At 38.5% G+C, this 20,365-nt stretch overlaps 1 protein-coding gene across 4 annotated transcripts in view; it reads right to left on the reverse strand.

The window, feature by feature from the left end:
• Positions 1-20,365, reverse strand: part of esyt2a (extended synaptotagmin-like protein 2a) — a 55,571-nt gene that overhangs the window by 18,311 nt on the left and 16,895 nt on the right. For all 4 annotated transcript variants that reach the window (XM_084731582.1, XM_084731580.1, XM_084731579.1 and 1 more), the window contains exons 3-8: positions 19,616-19,657; positions 17,611-17,745; positions 16,364-16,440; positions 15,921-15,993; positions 13,045-13,134; positions 2,913-2,968 (exon numbers count right to left, since the gene is read on the reverse strand). In XM_084731582.1, coding sequence (XP_084587708.1) covers positions 2,913-2,968; positions 13,045-13,134; positions 15,921-15,993; positions 16,364-16,440; positions 17,611-17,745; positions 19,616-19,657 — 473 coding nt within the window. The remainder of the gene's footprint in view (positions 1-2,912; positions 2,969-13,044; positions 13,135-15,920; positions 15,994-16,363; positions 16,441-17,610; positions 17,746-19,615; positions 19,658-20,365) is intronic.

The raw sequence follows: 20,365 nt of genomic DNA on the forward strand, positions 1-20,365 counted from the left end.
CCTGATTTATCCTCATGTGTCATCAAGAGGTTCTCATTTGTAGTTTTGAGTGTTTTGAATTAAGTGCCATGAAATTTGGTAAACATACCCACGTTCCCCTCAGGATGAGGATTTGGCAATTCCTTCACTTTCCATCAGGTCACATTTTAATTTCTCTAATGCACCTATTTAAGATCTAATACCTGCAAAGGGTAATTTTAAATGCTAATTAGCAAAGGTAAACATGCTAGTAATCTAGTCCAGGGTTTCCTAAACTTAGAACTTAGGGTCAGGACGTAAAATGGGCCACCAACCCGTTTTTACTGGGTCATCAAATGGCAGAGTAAATGCTACTGTACATTTCCTCAAATAGTGATAGACAGCATAGAATGACAGACAGAAAACAGCTTTTATAACATTTGACACATGGAACAGCAAAAGACAGTAATCAAGTACAGCTGGGTTCAAGAAATGTTAACTGCCACATCACTAATGGTTAATAGTATGAAGCAGCACAAAATGATTAGGGCTGTGTATTGGCAAGAATCTGTCATTACGATACATATCACGATGCAGGGTTGACCCTACTGTAGGGTAGGGTTCTGCTGCTTCTGCTTTCACTCAGCTGTCTGGAGAGGGCTCTAACATCCCAACAAATGCATCTGATATGCAACAGTGTGTATTTTTCTGTTAAATCTAAAGTGTGCTGGTGCTGCCCCGTCTTCCTCGAGGTCGATGCTGAATTAAAAGAAGTCTGGAAATGCTTCTCTCAAATCCACCCAACATCACAGTTCTGTCTGCGGCGGCTCTCCTTTCATAATCACGTTTCTATAAATACCGACACTTAGTGGGGAAAAATAAAGGTCATAATCCATTCTGTGATCCGGTGGTTAACGTGATGGTTTCAGCAGAAGAGGCTGAGAGCCTGATAGAGAGCGCTCTGGCTGCGTGTCCACCGGGAAAAGTCTCTTCAAAGCATCAGCTTCACGTTATGATACAAAATGGGAAATATGTGCTCCTTCACACTCCAACAAGCACCGAGTGCTTGCCATGTTTTTAGTTTTTCTACTGTTAAGGGCTCAGAGAAATCTAATCTGATATTTTCTGACAGGGAAAAAATAAATTCTTTTCTTTATCACTCAACAGCATTTCAATCTACTCCAGGTTTGTAAAAGCTTCCCAGTTTGCTATTAAAAGTGTCCTACCCGTTTTTAAGTGAAATATTTCTGGCAAACAAAGTGCAAATCAGTATTTTCATCAACTGTATCATTATGCAGATATATTGTAGTGGGCCTGGCATGATTACATAATTAATAGCACACAAGTAAAAGTTAAAGACATTGAAGTTATGTAAACATATGACACTCCCACTAGCATGTTCTTCAACTTTGTTTTTTCTGGTAGATGGAGGAGGACACAGCAGGAGTACCTTTTTCTATTCTACAGTAGAAGAAGATGCAAGAACAACAGCACTGTCTCTTTTGTGATACGCAGACTCCTTTTTTGCAACATTTCAGTGTTTCAGGCATTTCTACCCTGTATGTTTATGCAGAAGTTAAAAAAAATGTTCGAATGCGTCTTAAAATATCTGCTGCACAGACTGTGATGTTTTATATATCATCTTTTAATTTGGAATAAAGAAAAAAAGAGCCAGACACTTTGAAAAAGCTGAACCACGATTGTATAATGAGAACCAGATAATGTGTTTCAAGATGGAGCCTATTGACTCCCCTAATGCATACTCCTGGCCCACTACAGATGAGTATTAGGTAGGGGTGTAACCATTCACTCATGCATCCGATGCATTGGACTTTAATCTGTAAGATATGAGTGCATTGGTTCTATCTATCTATCTATCTATCTATCTATCTATCTATCTATCTTGTTGTTTCTTTCTTTTTGTCTGGTTTTGATTCTTTTATTAGTTAGCTTGAGTCTGAATGTTGTGTTTTGGTTTGTACTTGTCTTTCTTTACAGTTGATCACGTACAAAAATATGAGTCATGTTGAAAAATGCCCATGTTGTAAGTCAGAATGATGAATGATTTGTGGAATTCTCTCAATAAAAAAAAACATAAACTGCTATTTCTTATTATGAATGATAAATACAGCAAATGAGTGAGTCATACATAGAAATGATAAAACATATTTAATGCTGAATGGTTTCACTGTATGATATTTAAATGAGAAATTTGAATTCATCTGCTCTAAGGTCATTTCACTGCCATCATATCATGTCCAGCGTTTGCATTGGAAAGTCGGTTTCAGTTCCAGCCTGAGCACAGGAAGTTAATAATATTTTCATCCAGTGCAATACGAGGTCAAAGTATTCCCACCATGCAATGTCAGATAAGGAAATAAAAGTTTACACAACATTAAACTCATGCGTGTCTGTTTGTGTGTCTGTGTGCCTACATCATGTGTGCTACATATAGCAGAATCATCTAAACATAGAATGGAAAGTGAGTCAGAGTGCATCCACAAAGAGACAAAATAGACCCAGTTATGACATCATGTCTCTGTTGCACACACACAGACAGTAACACAAACTAACACTCACACCTGCTCTCTATAATAGCCAGCCAGCTCTCTGAGGAACTGTGTGAAGCCACCTGGCCATGATTATCAAAGAAATCTGTGTGTGTGTGTGTGTGTGTGTGTGTGTACGTGTGTGTGTGTGTGTGTGTGTGTGTGTGTGTGTGTGTGTGTGTGTGTGTGTGTGTGTGTGTTCAGGATGTGGCTGCTTGGCTCTAATCAACACAGCAATCTGATTATTTCTCATTTAAATCAATAGGCGCACAGACCAACACATGACACACAGGCAGGCACACGGATAGGCAAATCAAAATTTTGAGATAAACTTACAAATACATAATCACACACACCCACCTCTCTTGACACACAGTCACACCAGTGTTACATGCAGTTACTTACTTGACACCGGGAATGTCCAGCATGTTTGTGAGTCCTGTCCAATTGATGTCCAGCAACTGAAAGAGAAAAGAAATATAATTTGGAGTTTAATAAAAGACAAACAGCTCCTGTTAAAGAAAATCACACAAACTCCAGAGTTGCCATTTGTTTGTGAAAGATACACAGAAATACAAAAGAGTTTTTTGGGGTATTAGGGATGGGCGATTGGACAAATATATCCGCTGTTAGCGATTGGAGTCCATTGCTGGTTGTCTTTTTCCTAAGAGGATTTCTTTTCTTGTGAAATGTTCTGGCATTAAAATACTGAAAACTATTACAACACTAAATGTTGGAACTAAATTTTTGGAATTAATATGATACATTTGATTCAAACGCCCAAGTCAATACATCCTTAAACAGGATTTGAGGGAAAAAATATTTTTTCTGTAATTTTTCTTCATATTATCAACTTATATCAACAACATTATCTGCTCCTCATCATGATTCAGCAAGAGCTGAGGAGCCAAACTCTAATTCAATCGATCCAATAATCGATACTGCAGACCACATTAGGTTAGCCTTCAAGCAGACAGGGACTATTTAGGTTAGGTGCTGCATCTCACTGTTTACTGATATTACATTAATGAATAAACAGCTATTAGATGCCGCAGAAGATGAGAACTGAAGCCCAAATAAGACGAAAAAGAAGGAGAATATTGAACTGCTGATGGAACAAAGACATCCATAGTTAATGAAAAGGATCTCCTGTCATGACTTTATATGAAAAGTTTAGAATGTGGCAGAGATGGGTTGAGTTCTCACTAACTGAATCACCTCACAAGAAAAAAAAGGCTCCTGAGGTTTGCACTCTTATAACACAGTAAAAAAAACAACACTAGAAATCACACAAAAGCTCTACATTCATGTGCTATGTGATGTGTTAGGCCTGTTGCTTTTTTACAATATTTCACAACCATTTGGGCAAAGTGACTTCAACATCTGCCCTGCACATCAGGAGCAGTTTGACATGCAGGCAGAAGAGGCAGGGATCGACAACCTGTCCTCCCACCTGAGCTACAATTATAGCCTGACCGATTTAGTTAATTTGTGTTTTAAAACCCAATGATGATTGACTAATATCTGTCATTTAAAGGTATACTTCAGATTAATTGAAGTAGGGTCGCATGAGGTATTCATCAATGGTCAGTTTGTTATTTACAGCAGATGGCGTTCAGAACACCACCAGTTTGGAGAAGCAGCAGGAGTACTGGTATAGGAAGCTCAGCAATGTACTGCAGCAAAATGTATTTTAGTCACCTAGAAAAAAAAATCTGTTTAAGTGTATGCTAAATTTAGAATATTTTCACCACCTTACCTTGCAATCAGACATCCTTTTCTGATGGGAACCCCCCTCATGAAAGCCAAATATCGCTCTCTCCAAACCAACCAAACTCCATAGGAAAAATCAGTAATTCTACCTTGCAGAACACTGGAGTTGTTCCTCTACCGCTGCTTCAATCAGTTAGTTTGTTTGTGGTATTTTGTGGCTGTGGTGTTTTAGATGGTTAATTTGGACTCACTGAAGTCACACAACGACACAAACAAAGTAAGCAGTCAAGGCAGTGGGAGACCAGCAACTCATGCATTTGTGAGGTAAAATCACTGTTTTTTTTTCTTCAGGAGTCTGGTTAGTTTGGAGAGAGTGATATTTGGCTTATATGACTAGGGGTTCCTGTGACAGATGGCTGTTTGACGGCAAGGTAAAGCAGTGAAAATATTCTAAATATAATCTACACTAAAACTGATATGGATATTTTAGATAGCTAAAACAATTTTGTTGCTAACCCCATCTAATATTCCATTAAGATTTCCAGTGTAAATGCACTCTGGTGATGAAGAGTTTATAAAACGCACTCTGATCTAATGTATGTCCTGTTTGTTGTTGTCTTTTTTACTACCTAATGGAGGAACCGGAGGGCAAAGTTAAACTCTACAAAGGTATGAGCAGTAATGCACAGAAGCTTTTTAACATCTTCACTATAGATGGAGAAAGTTAAGGCTGCTTGTCAGCATAGTTTAAAATGCAACAACTTGAAACCATCATCATCATCATCTAAATAAGACAGTAGATACACAGCGAATAACTTCTGTAAAGAGCAGGTTATGTGGGTTTGCTTTTGATTTGATTTGTTCGGATTATAAATTACCCAAATTGTGTGCAAATCTGAGACTACATAGATGATTAGAGCCAGCACTACAGGCAGTAACACATTCCACACACTCACTTACAGAAAAGGAAACATTCACACATGCTTTTCTCCTATTCATAATGGGAGCTTAACCTGGTTTTCTAACCCAGTTATGAGGCTTATATACTTCAACACAAAACTGGGTTACCTGAGGAACCCGATTATAAAGAGGAGAAGTCACATATTAAACATTATTCGCTGAGTTTGTCGAACAGGAACCTCCAACGGCCACTGCAGTAAAAAGTGAGGCTGAATCACAGCACACATATCTGACACACCCTGATAGCTATGTGACATCACGGTTACCTTGGTACTACAAATTGCATTATGGAAGTAACAGCCCAGGTGGCAATGACTACAGAAGTAACAGTTGCACCCATTAGTGAAACAATGTGGTTACATTCCGAGCTTAGACTATATTTTGCATCGTTTATCCCCATTTTTTCAGTGATTCATATTCTTTTCTACATTTTTTATTAAAATCCATCCTTCATACATTATGACTTTTATTCAACTTTTAATTCCCTGTCATACTAATGCAACTTTTATGACTTTTCCAAATATTCATACTTTCTCAACTGCATTTTATACAAAATCAAAGCCAGCAATTCAGTTTAACATGAGCTTTTCAACAAACTTTGAAACATTCCACATAAACTACAGCAGCAAGTATTAACTGATTATTAATCAATTATTAAATTAATCACCAACTATTTTGAACGGTTAACCCGTTATAGTGGTTTGATGGTTGCAGCTTTTTAGTTTTTCTTGTCCTACATGATATTACATTTAATATTTTGGGGTTTTGGACTGTTGTTGACAAAACAAGACATCTGCTGACATCACTATGGGCTGTCAGAGAAAATTAAATGATTAATCGATAAAAATAATCATCTGTTGCAGTCAAATAAGACATAAAGACATCATGCAAAGCAGGACTAAATAGTTCACGTAATGCAACACAACATGGCCTACTGCAATTTTGAAATTGCAGGAGGTGCAATATTTATTAATACCTAAATGCGTGTTAAAATATCATTTTAAATCAAATATTGTGGTGTTGCAGCGATATCTTGGCCTACACATCATATTCTAGACTTGAGAAAATGTCTTTGTTTGGTACAGATGCTCACAAAAGCTGCAGAGGTAGTAAAAATAGCAAAAATACTACTGGTAGTAGTAAGAGTATAAGAAGTAGTGCAATATGGAGGCTACGTGTCCAAAACAGGGTGCAGCCTGGATCTGAGGTGTAGTGAGAAAGCAGCGACTACAAGACCTGAGGGAGACAGGCTGAGGCAGGGAGGCTCTTTATCCCGATAATCAGGAAGATTTGATTTTCACAGAGTAAACAAATCAATCAGGACTGAGAAGCAGAAGTATCTGTCATACTGTGAACCAGTCTGAGCCTGCAGAGTTCCTGCAGCAGACCTGGACCCACTGCTGATCAGTGTTCAATCACCATCACACAAACTGCACTGTCTAGCTCACAAGACAATCACCAGACTCGTGTTGGGAAGCCACCCAGCTCAAAATAACACCAGTCCACTGACCGTAAAAGGAGTGTGAGCAGGGTGCCAGCTGTCAAGGTTGACATACATGTACACTTAAGGTGAAATGGCCCGATGTCAGCGTGTTTTAAAACATTTGTTGGAAGCTTCTGTGTACGAGTTCGACGTATGAAGAACCAGAGAAAGAAAACACGTGTGCGTGTGTGTGTGCGCGCGCGCACGCGTCAGTATGTCTGAGATTAAGAGTGACCGCAAAGTTGAAAAAGGTTATGCAAGAGGCTTAAAATGTCAAATGCTGGAAGCCGTTATTACAGCTAAAGCAAATGAGGAGCATGAAACTGCTGAAATATCTTTGCATATATACAGAGAAGCTGCACAAACATAGAAAATGTAAATGACAACAACAAGAAAATGAGTTATTGTAAAAAAAATAAAAGAGAAAGAGCAAATTATTAAAAAAACATAAATAATTGGCAGCAAAAACTATAGTTTTTTCCTGCTTTTAAGAAATATTACACTTATTATGAGTTATGTATTCAAATCCAAGGCTCATGAGACATTGCTGTTAAGTTTTTCAATCTTTGAGCACTACAGGCTGTGTTCTATTTCGTCCCATTATACTGGAGAGATACCAGCTGATATCTCCAAAACTCTGCAACTCACATCAAAACAATGTAGATGGATAAATAGCACCACAGATCAGAGGGAAAATATGCATTTTTGATTTTGGAGTGAACTGTCCCTTTAAGGCCCCATTTCAGAGCCGTTCCAGTAAGTCAACATGCACAGGAGCAGCACCCTGATTCAGTATGACCTTAATTGAATAGAATTAAGATTTAAATCAAAGATCCCTATAAGTAAACTAACTTTTTTAGCTGTGCAGTATCAGCTGACAACACTCCCTAAAAATCCCTTTACTTATTCAGAGGTAGAAAATTCAAAAGTAATGTTTGTAAGTTACAAAAAGTCTATCACTCATTTTGTAACCAGTATGTGGAAAAGACTAACATGTTGTCTTTACTGAGCAGAGAGGAGGCCTCAGGCAGTCTAGTGTAAGATTACTGACATTTTTACAGCATTAAAGAACATCTAACTCTCTACATGACATAATCAGCTGTCTTGTCTGTAGTTTTGTTGTTCTGTTTCCTTGTCAAGTTACCTGCCCACTCTTCAGCAAATAATTTATTTAAAAGAAAGACAAGGAAATTACTGTATATCAAGAAACGCACAAAAATATTGAGAACTACTTTTTCTTTCAAACAAACCACGGTTTGACCTTAAATGTTTTGTCGTTTTGGGTCCGTGGTAGCTCTGCGCTCCTTGTGATTTAGTCTTGTAGACTCCTTCTCATTTTCTGTCTGCACTGTAGATATTCAGAGCAGCGGCCAAACATAGCTGGCTTTCATCTGTGTGTGTTAAACAGCATGAGCCTGTTTGTGCGTGAGACAGTGACAGAGGAAGGGAACGTGGTTGTGTTTGTATGTGAAAATAAGGACACGCTGTTTGACCGTCTACAGCAGGCCTTTGTTAGATTTGAAAAAAGTAAAGTGCCAGGGAGCGCACGTTTACATTTCCTATGTCTGACCTATAACGTTAGGAATTTAAATGTGTTTTTCTCCACTAAATTAGTTTTCATAATTAGAAAAAAAAAAAAACATCGTTTAAAAATGCAGAAAAAAACAAAGTAACTTTGTAATCCTAGATTAGCTCGTTGTTTTGCCAATTTAAATATAATTCTGTTGAATTAGCTACCATTGCTCCTGAGCATTTATCCTTGTTGTCAGTCCAACAAGAGGACTTTAACGTGTCCAGCTTGCTTAACAGGCAGAATCCTTACTATTATTATTCAACAAAATCTGGTCAGCAGGAAACTTGTCAGTTCGGAGTTCAGCCTTTCTGAGAGCTGTCGACGGCACTAAATGATATGAGGTTAACATGTCAGTCAAGTTTCCTTTGTCACTCACATCTACAGGAAACACATGGTGGAAAGATGGGGGACCTACAAGAGACAAATTAGCAAAAAGAATAGGATATATCTTGACTTTTTGTCCTTAACACAGGCCAAGCTCCTAAACTGATGAATCCTCAATAGTGTCTTGACGTTAGACCCTTCCTTCCTGGCAGACATTCATGTTTTTCTCTGTATCTCTAGTTTGTAACAGATGTTTTCTGTTATAAATTTCAATTTGAGATTCTGTAGTGATGCTACTTAAGTAGAAAACATCATTCATCTGTTTTCACGGGCTGCATAGGGCTTACTATGACCAATGAACTGATGTCGATGTGTGATTTTATTAAAGAATTCCTCTCTAATCCTTATGCGAGACTTTAATGTTAATGTCCATGTTAATCTGCATGGATAATATATGACAAATTAAATGTACAGCACACGTGTACATGTGACCGCTGGCATGTGTTAGCGTGTGTGTGCAGCACAGTGATGTGCGTGCGTGTCTTTCTGTGGCCTAGTTAGCACTCTAGATGTAGACCACAGTGGACCACAATGCCACTCTGCCAGGGTGGCACAGGAAGAGGATGAAAGCAGCGTGGGCGGGATTTCACAGAATAAGTCATGTATGAAAATGATGACTGTCACTTAAAAACATATATAGTACACATGGTATGATGATGCTTTCAATTTTCAGCATGAAAGGTAAAGACAAACTTATTGTGCCATAATGCAAACTCCCAAAGTTTGTGCAAACTTGCTCTTGATTACTGAGGCTCTCTGAAGGCTCTGGCTCTATTTTATTCACTGTATTACCAAAAACAGGCGAGAGTTTGCCAAATTTTACTGTTAGGTTTTTTGGTGGGCATCCCTCTATTCTCAGACTGAAGTTTTTTTATTGCTAACCAAACTAGCCACACTACTATTCGATTGGAGCCTGTGTTGCTAATGCAATATTGTAAATCAGAGTCCTTCTGATCGCCACAGACTAGGCACATTGTCACTGAGGAAACACATCAACAGCTGCAGTCATTGCCTCCAGCAAAAACCTCAAAGATGATCCAGTGTCTTCAACCATTCTTTGAAGTGCGTTTAGCTCTCTGCATAGCTGTGCACCTACAAACATAATGAGGGTAGAGGAATGTGTCATCTCCAGCGTCACTGAACTTTTGTGGCCTACAGACAAATAAACCAACTGTGTCTACAATTTTTAATACAGCTGATTTGACTATTTGGTGCAATCTGAGCTCCAAGAATGATACCCAAAAGGAATCCAAACCATCCTTTCTAAATTTGGAATATTGAAAATTTCCTCATGCTATGTTTGAAATCATCTTGACTCAAATTCTACTTATTTGCTTTTTATTTACTTATCAGAGGATTAAGACTATAGAGAAGAGGAGAGTGATACTGAGTCATAACGCGAATGACATACTGCTGATAAAGACTAGTAAATTCAGTTTAAAGCTTTGAAAAAGGACAGATGTAGAGCCAAAATTATTTTGTCAAACTTTTATTGCCAATAAAAACAATGAGCTACTTAATAATCTACAAATTAGTACTTAAAACTGTTACCAGACAGTGTTTAATTTAAACCAAAGCAGCACTTTGCTCACTTTTCATTGTTCTAAAGAGAAGCTGATTTGTACAGACATGAACCTGAGCGCACACATTCTTCATTCTGAATGAAAGCACATTTCTTTGTTTGAACCTCATTATAGCCGGCAGCCATACAGGCAAGATGTAGAAATAATACATACCAGATAAAACCAGACAATGATTGGTATGTGAATCTAATGACATCTTTAAAACAGTGCACCACAACAATACACCGCGGTTTCCAGTCAGCTCACAACAACTAAAGTCTTGCTTTTTGTGCGTACTGTGTCGATACACAGTTTGACACTAATCCTTGTCCATTTTCACTGTAACAGACCGGGAGCAACAACACTACACAAGCTTGACTGACCAGGCTAAACCAATTGGCATGCTACAGCTGATACACAACAACTGGTACAAACCACAGTTTTGACAGTCGCATGCCAATCTGAACGTCCTGCACCAAACAGTTCGGGACAAACAGATGCACCATTCCACCCCTAATGGTGATCTATCAATTAGTTAAGATATTTCAGTCTGGACCAAAGTGGTGTACTGATACTGCCATCCCTGGTGTTCTGGCTGGTAATTTATCACCCAAAGCCTTGTGCTGAACTCTAATGGTACAGCAGCAGATGAAAACAAAAGCAAGACAAAACTTATAAATAAACAATCAGCTGAACCAGGTATGCAGGATACACATCAGCAGAAACCAGAACAAGGAGATGTTGTTTAATACTGAGTGACACCAATACTTAGCTTTCTGATGAAACAGACTGTAAGTCAAGTGAAGCCGACTTGATTTATGTAGCCCAACATCACAAACTAACAATTTTCCTTAAGGGGCTTCACAAGTTGTACAGCACACAACACCCACTACCTTTGTTTTTTTACAAGACCAACCAGTAATCAATTAATCGAGAAAATAATCAACAGATTTTAAACTAGGCTACTTCTTGAGTTTTGGTGAGGATGGCTGAATGTGAGTAATTGCAGATGTATACAATCTGACTGGTATTCCTTTGGCTTTAAAACCAGTATGGAAGCATTCTGGCTTCTGTGACGTTGTACAGACCTGAACAATGGATCATTATAAATATGCTGTGTTTTAAAAGCAGCAGTTATACAGTGAGAAAAAATTGATCATGTCTAAAAATTAAAATTTTGATGCATCACGATGCATTAATAATAATTTTATAATAACATCAAAGCCCTTTGAGTCAAATTAAATGAAATTGTGACGTGCCAAAAGATTCCCACCCCTAATGGACAGACAGGAAATATATTATAAAAATAATAGAGAAACACAGTACAATTACAGTGTGGACAATCAAGACGACAAAATTACAGAGCCTACAACATATATGAAGAATATGTGTCTGGGAGGATGCTGAACTCGGCTGTCAGCTGCCTGTAGCTAGGCAACCTGCTGCAACATGACTGTGGACCACAATGTTGAACATAGAAAACTGGGTTTGACAGACTAGTGACAGTGAACCACAAAACAAATCGCCCTGTCACTCAAGCCAGTTTCTTTGTAGTGTGGGATGGGAAAATGCAGCATCAACTCGCCAAACAACAATGCCTAAACAGCTGCTTATCAGTGAACTACACCCAAAAGCAGAAAATATAAATAAACACATCTTCCTGATGGGTGGGTCCTGTGGTGGTGCAAGAGGTAGAAAACTGCGCCTCTGCACAAAAGTACACATCTATACCAAATCCAGAAACTAGCTCCCATCTCTTCTTAGAATCTTTATTTGATCATATGTGCTCTATCTGAGCCTGACATGTCCACACACTGTTTGACAGTTGATGAGTTGATGATAAAAATCAGTCTTTGCTGCAGAGAACTGTACTTGGGTCATATGAAAAGCACAAACTTTCACTCACAGTTTTGGAGGAGAAGCAATAATTCTACATTTCTGTTTGGGACTTTTGATGATGATTGTTTTATGGGAAGGGGGCACCAGTATCAAGGCCTGAATCTGGAAGATAGAATGTGTTGAGGCACAGGAAGGAAGACAGCAGTCAGAGGGAAGGAATGCCCTGATAAAGTAGGACTGAGGCTGGGCAGCTTTCTTGAAGACTCAAGTAGAAAACGTTGCGGTTTGGTAGAACTGTACAGTATAAATAGGCTCATAATCAGGTTAATCTGTGCAGTATGTATCAATGCTCAAGTGATGGTCGACCAAAGTCATTATAGGACATTATCAACAACATGTCCATAAGTTCTTGGATCAAACTCTTAACCTGTTAAAAATCAATAGTGTGTGTGTGTGCTTCTGCAAAATATTATTACTTTTTAAACTATTTTTGCACATAAAAGCATATTTCTGTTCAGCAGTTTCTTTCAATGTTTGAAAAGCCTTTTAAAATTTCAAACATGGCGATAGGTGGCCTTTCGCTAAAGTAACCAAGCAGGTAATGAACAGGCTTAAAAGGATTTTAGATACGCCTCATGGAGTCTCACAGTACCAGACAAAGATCTTGCTGCCTACCGATCCTCTGGGGATATCTAAATGCAAGGTAGATGCTTGAAAGGCTGCGAGGATGGCTGCTAATGAGAACACACCTGATCAGACACAATGTTCTGCCCCCGTTCTCCACAGTAAAGGTACACAAAGTCATCGCCCCAATATGAAGGGCCGCCCTAAAGATGCTGGATTGGTTCTGCGATGGAGTTTTTTTTTTTTTTTTTTTTTAATCTAATTGTTTCCGATCAATTTTAGCAATGAAAGCATTAAGATTGTTGTCGTACTTTACTGAGTGAAGTGTTTTGAGACTAACTTGTGAGTCTGAACCTCATGAAGAAGTCAGAGGATGAGATGAAAGGTTGAGGTACTCACTGGTTTCTTGAGGAAAAAGACAGACAGGGCTCCGATCAGAGGCATGTCTCCCAGCAGAGGCTCCATCACCACTCTCATTGTTCCATGAAGCTGCACAGTGGACAAAAAAAACACTATGAATCAGTCAGTTACCTCAGTAATATGTCTGCTGTATATTCACTGTATCTCATTACAGTATTAATAAAAGCTCCTTTGTTATATTTTATGTTGAGTGTGCGGTCTCGACCACAAACACCAGTAGTTTGTGCTTGTCTGATCAACACAAAGTGGTATGAGCCTGAGCATTAACCGAGCTGACTAGACATCTGTCTATCGCATCTAACACAGGCCAACTTCAACGAATCAGATCAAACTCTTGCCAGAGCCGGCCAGGAGAAGAGTGAAAATATTTTTTCCATCAAGAAAAAACTTCAGTGCCATGTTTTGCTCGTTTTTCAGTGAAAAAATACTCCAGTTCTGATATAATTGATGCTATCGTAGTGTAGCTAACATCTTCAGAAACCCCCATGGTTTGTTTATAAAACTATTTATTCATGGGATATGAGATTTTGGTCACATTGCACAGCTCTACTCGGGTTACTGGGGTCCTAATGCACTACACAAATTAAAATATCAAACTACTGTGCCCACCACTTATTTTTGCTTATGTTGGATCATGCCATTATTCTGCTGCTCTATCCTCTTTTCTCTGTTTTGTGACTTAACCCTCATTTTATAATGAACTGGCTTTGTGCTTTTCAAAAAAACAAAACAAAAAACAAGGCCAAACTCTTCATCTGACATTTGGCTGTCTCCGCTAATATCTGGCCGTGAAATGCTGGCATTACAAAACCATTGTGGTGGAGTCAAGAGGAAAGAGAATCTGAACTTGAATCAGTCATCGATGCAAAACGCTCAAACTGAAAAAGTTATGATTATAGAAGGGGCAAAGAACTGCTGCAGGCCAAAGCTTTTTCTGATGTTAAACTGAAATCACAGACATGGCTGTTAATTCTTAAGAAAAGTGAATGTTTCCCATCAGAGCTTTTCATTATTAAGGACACAGCTTTCTCAGTGGCTGCAGTGACTCAAACCTCAGATATGCAGACTGCCCGTCTGCAGCACCAAATTTGGTCGTAGCACGCTCTGAGTAATCAAATACCAACATTTTGCTCATCGAAATGGATGCAGTGGAAAGATTGGAGATAGCCTTTTGTTTATTCCTGTTGCCCTCCTGTTTGTTTTGTGGTTCCTGCTGCTTATTCCTGCCTGAGTGAGGGTGCTTTATAAATCATGTGCAGCAGATGACTCTGTGTCAGGATCTACTTAACCAGAAGAAGTAACTGATGTAATGTGACATTTGATGAGAAGAAAACTGTGACAAACCGTCCTACAGTATGACTCATCACTCATGATAAGCTGCAAGTTAACATCTTTGGCGTCTGAACTACTTATTTTTTCAGCAGCCTATGAAAAGCTGACACACAGCCCGGCGCCGCAGCTATAAAGTATAAGCCATACACAAAGGCAAATATTGACTCTGTCTTGCACACGCAGCCGTTTCTCTTTTGTAAATCTTTCAAACTCTTCTCTCCACTCACTTTCTCTCCCTCTCTGTCTCTGATCTCTGAACAGCAAATATGGCCTGATCCTCTGCCAACAACTGAGTGGATAACGTCTTCTTTATCAGTCCTGTGTCAACACATTATGTAAAAGTGTCTCCGGAGAGGTCACGGGTTAATACAGTGGTCATGGTCGAACAAATGAGGGATACTTTCACATCTGCCTGAGCGCTCTGTCTCTTTTTATCTTCTATGGTCTTATGAAATTAATATTAATAACTTTTTGAGATTTCATGCAGTTCATTATTTTAAATGATTGATGAAATTTTCACTGAATTGATTTGAACTTCCTGGGCCCTATTTCAACTATCTATAGTGCATAGTTTAAAGTACATAGCACAAGTGCATTTATGATGCGTCCAATTCCACTTTTGTTGGTTAAACAGCATAATCTGGTCTCAAAGTAAGGCAAAAAGGGCTGCATCTAATCATAGGATAAAACATAAATTAAACCAATCAGGGTGTCATATACCACTCTCTTTAAAAGCCAGGTGCGCCTGACTCTGGTGCATTTTTATTTGAACTATTGGAGACACAAGCTGAGATGCTGAAAGGACCCACTTGCAAAGAAATGCAGCACAGCAGTCACTTTGACAACAACATGGAGTGAATATGGACGGTTGGCATTAGTCTCCAAATCATCTGACAGGAGATGACAGGTGTCTGTTACAGCCTTGTGGGGTGAGCGACGTTTACAGCACCATTCGTCTTCACTGTAGGAGAGGTATGTGTACCCTCTGCCTCTGTCGTCTCTCAATCCTCCGTGCCATCAACAACTCCAATAGACTATGACTATGTTGCCACCACTTTCTCAGCTTTCATTATTAATACATTTGTGTGATTATGTTTTAAACATCAGAAAACAGTAAAATATCCATTATAGGGACCAAGAACCCAACCCATTTGTGTGTCTTTATAATGTGTGCAGTATGACCAACAGTCCAAAACCCAAAGATATTCAACTGAGGAATTCTCACATTTGAGAACCTGTAACCAGAGAATAGTTCTTATTTTTAAACATTTTATTAATTGTCAGGATTGTTGCCAATCAACTATTCAATAATGGACTGACAGTTTCAGCACTAAATCAAACAGCTGCAACATGACAGAGCTGTTTATTGTGGTAAATCAAATGACACAACAGGAAAGACACAGGACCTGCCACTCCTCAGAGAGCTTCACTCTACCGTATGTGACCCTGGCTCACAAAGCTGCATTGTCAAAATTACAAATGCCACTTAACACAGTACACACACATACACACAGCAGTCATACCTGTATACTTTTGATTCCAGCTCTGCAATAGTATTTCTTGATGTCCACATCAATCTCTGTGTTCCCGACAAAGCTGAAAGGAGGATCAAGAAAAATGCAATAAGACGATTAATGTTATAGCATGAAAGCGAAGGTAGAAATAAGGAAATACATAGATATACTGTACACGTGAGTGGCTTTATGTTTTCCCTTTGTTCTCAACCAGCAGAAATACTTTTATTGTTAAAGAAATAGGCTGGTGTTATTCTAGAATTTTGTCATTGTCAAAAAAATCCCAAAACCAAAACCAACTTTCGGCATTTTCAGACCTCCTGCTCCCTTTTTATTGTGCCCAAACAGTGTAAGAACTGGGAACTTTAGCAGTACCAGCCTTATCCTTAGGAAATGACAAGCGCTCAGTAATAAAGCCAAGAGTTTGTGACTGTGAGAGGTTCACTGCGTACCTGATCTGCAGGTCCATGATGACCTGCCTCTTGTCCACATTCTCTGTGTAAACTTTCACCCCGTTCACTCTCAGCGGCTGCGGAAACACAGAAAAAATGGGAACAAGTGAGCAAATCTTTTCTTGAATCTGCCCAGACTCTGGATTAAAACCGCTGAGATCTGCTGTTTGTTGCCTACATATGATGCTCTGCTCTGAAATGTGAGCACAATCTGGCTCAGTGTGAGGTTTAATCCAGAACAGACAAACAGAAAACAGCTCGGTGCTAACAGGAGGAGGAATGCTTTTCATAACAGATAACACTTCACTTTGCTGCTTTTGTCCTCCTGCACACAAACTAATGAAATGGAGACAGAGGAGAAAATTCAGTTCATGGAAGTTCAGCAGCAACAAACAAAACAACACAAAAACAAAAAAATACAAAAATAGAACCGCAGTAATGAAAGATCTGAACACCTACACTCTGACTGAAGCTACGAGCAGCAGTACTAACAAATCAGACACTCTTAGAAATAAGAATAAAGTGTTCCAAAAGGGTTCTTCCTGAATGGCTGAGGTTCCATTTGCTTCTGAAGAACCCTATTTTGAAGGAAAGGGTTTGTCAATGGTTCCATTTAGAACCATTTTCATCCAAAGAACCCTTTTTCTCAGAAAGAGTTTTTCAAAGATTGTTGAAATCCTTGAAGAACTCAGGTTGGGTTCTAGATTAAACCCTTGGATTATAAAAAGGTTGTATGGAGAACCTGTCGTAGGTGATTCTGGGTGGAACCTTTTGCAGTTGATTCCAGATGTAAGTTTATATTGGTTTCTAAGTAGAACTCTCTGAAAGGGTTCCAAGAGGAACCTTTATGAAAGCCTCCAACAAGAACCTAAAATGGGGACAAACAAAAGAACCTTTTCTGGTTCTAGTCAGCACCTTTATTTCTCAGAGTATCAGTAATTTTATCCCATTTAATACTGTATATTCTTATTAAACATTTTCCACATCATACTGTAGTAATGGGTGGATCTTCCATCTAACTGGTGTTTTTCTTTCATTTAATTTTAATTGTATGATCCATTATGGTGATCGGAACCTCTGTTTTTATTGCTGTCACTTGAAAAAGTGCTTTAAAACAGTCTTCTTTTCTTGTTTTTACATTCTAAGCCTTTGATTTATTTGTGAGAACTTCGCTTCAGTTCAAATTACTTTATAAACCAAGCACTGTACATGTTAATCTCATCATCACAGGATTGGCGTCTTGTCACCTTGTCGCCCATGTCGATCTTGGTGAAGCAGAAGGAGCTGAGATGAGGGTTGGCGGCCTTCACTGCCGGCTCGATTGTCTCCCTGAACAGCTTGTCCACAAACTGGCAGATAAACGGCCACATCTGCTTCACCGTCTGAGGGAGGACAGAGTGAGACAGAAAGAATTAGACAAATACATCACGTCCAGACCTGCCTACAGCTAAGACTGGTTTCAGATGAACACATTCTTGGTAACACTGTTAGCTGTTGAAATACACCTGAAATCATTGGAGAAGTCTGTTTTTACTGCATGCTTGGTGGACTTGTGGGAGCAGAGAAAGGGAATGATCTGGTATCTCATTGTTTGGAGACACTACAGATTAATGTTGCAATATCATTTGGATTAAACGTACAACAGTGCAGAGACCAGTGTACTTTATTAATAATGGACAAACGCACAGACTTGTGCAATAAAAAACATTGTGTAAAGCATTAATTAAGATGCAGTAGATGTTACAGAAATGCATGACGAGTGAATCTGAATTAATATAAATGGCTACACTGCGTGCATTTGTATGTAATCTTTAAAAACATTGATTATTATTAATCCTCATAATCTTTAGGGCTGAAACTCACAAATATATTTAAATTCATGACTTCCTGATGTTTTTTTTTTCAGTTACAAACGCTCATCAGAAGTTATTTCACAACATAACAGTTATTTGGCAAACACCTTTGTCCAAAGCCATACGAACAGCTGAACCACTCCACTGTCTGGACTGACTGATGATGACTTTATCTAAGGAAAGGCAAAGATATCTAAATAGTAGGGCTGTTCCTGACTCAGAATTTTTGCAGTTGAATCAAATTTGAAAGATTCAATGGTTCTTGTTTTTTTTAGTTCAGTGCACCACACTAAATTCCTTTAATCAGCCTACATGAGTGTGTTTCACCAGTAAGACTCACGTTTTAATGCCTCTCTTTGTCATTAAGAACTGAAAAAACAAGAAGAGAAACTTGTTTATCAACCACTTGTTTCACTTGATGGTTTTTGTAAGTGCACAAACTGATACAAAACTATATTTATGATTCCCCTTCTTTATAATTCCTCACTGAAATGTTCTTCCTGTGCATTTTTGTTTTATCTTGTTACTGTAATGCATAATGACTGACAAAGGAAAAACAAAACGACTGCTCGACTGGGAGAATCTCAGTCGACTGACGGCCTCTGACTGATGATTCGATTCAAATCTTCGTCTTTTACAAATAATTCAAATCACGATCACCGTAATGAGTGAAAAAATTAAGTTTAGTTTTGCACTGGAGAAGCTGTAAACAGTAATTCTGCGTTCACCTGCAAACTCACACACTTGAGTCAGGATGCTAATTTAATCAAAACTGAACCTTGAAAAACTTCCTGGTGTTTAAACTGACATCTAATATGCATACAGATTAGACCTAGAGATTCATCAAAAAGGTGCTCTGAAGCCCTTCTTCTCCAGTCAGCTGGAGTGATCACTGGTATTGATCAAGTGTTATCAACACCTCACAGATATAATTATGGTAATTCTGTGGTTTGGAGGAGCATAAATGTTTATTATTGCCCCTTTAAATCAGACTCACTGTATGCATTAACAACCATAAAAGAAAAATACAACATGACCGTAAACATGAAAAGATATTAAAAAGTTTTTTTCCTGGTCATCTACATCCATTAAGCTCTTACTGGAACTCCACCTGAACATTTACAGTAAGTGATGCTCTTCCAGATGCCACTCTGTCTCTCTTTCTCTAGTTCTCTTTATATATCACTCTCCACCTCCTTCCATCTCTCTCTCTCTCTGTCTCCAGGGAGGTGGCAGCACTGGGTCAGGGTCTAGCAGAGCTCCAGATTCAGATCCTATTTATATCGCCTACCTGTCTGCCTCTGTTAGCTAACAGGCTAACAACGGCTGATGTGGAGCACACCAGTGGGCGAGAGAAGAGACAGATAAAGGTAATGACTGTGTGTGTCTGTGTGTGTACCTTATTCAGCCATTCCACTCTCTCCACATCTGGATAATGGACCTGTAATAAGAAATAGACAGGCAACAGTTAGATCCATGATTTAAAGCAAAATTCTATGATTTTTCCATGTTTTTTCAATAATGACATTACTGTAGTGTAGGTGTGAGCCCTTCACATGTCAACTCTGCTGGTTTTTATTCTAGTTGTAGAGATCATTATGATCTCTAAAACTAACCCCATCTAGAAAATAGACAGATGCTGAATGATTTATTTAGATATCTAATTGTGATTACTTTAATTTACATTGCAACTGTGATATGATTTGCATTATTAGAGGTAATGATCATTTTTACATCATTATTCTTATTTTGATTGAAAATCATGTTAAAGTAACTATGGTGTGTTTTTTTTTTTTTTTTTTTTGCAGGACTCTGTACCAAATGAAGATGTTTTTTTTAAGTCTGTAGAATCTGAGTCGTGGGACAGGACATCTCTGCCTCATGACATTCGTTAATTTAAAAGTTTTTGACACATTTTGCCTTTTACAAATATTGCACCTCCTGCAATTTGAAATTACAGAAAGCCATATGTAATAAAATTTTGATTACTTGTGCAACCCTAATCACAAATTTCCATGAGTTTCTTCTTAACCTTTTTCCTGTGATTTACTTTGAAAGCTGATGGATTTGTGTAACTAAAGTTTTGAAGCTCTGCACTTTGTTACAATTACTACTGTCTGCAGTGCCAATTCATACACACAAGGAGTAA

Source organism: Lutjanus erythropterus, chromosome 12 (assembly GCF_056507025.1).
Source record: "Lutjanus erythropterus isolate fLutEry1 chromosome 12, fLutEry1.hap2, whole genome shotgun sequence".
Classification (NCBI taxonomy): domain Eukaryota; kingdom Metazoa; phylum Chordata; class Actinopteri; order Lutjaniformes; family Lutjanidae; genus Lutjanus; species Lutjanus erythropterus.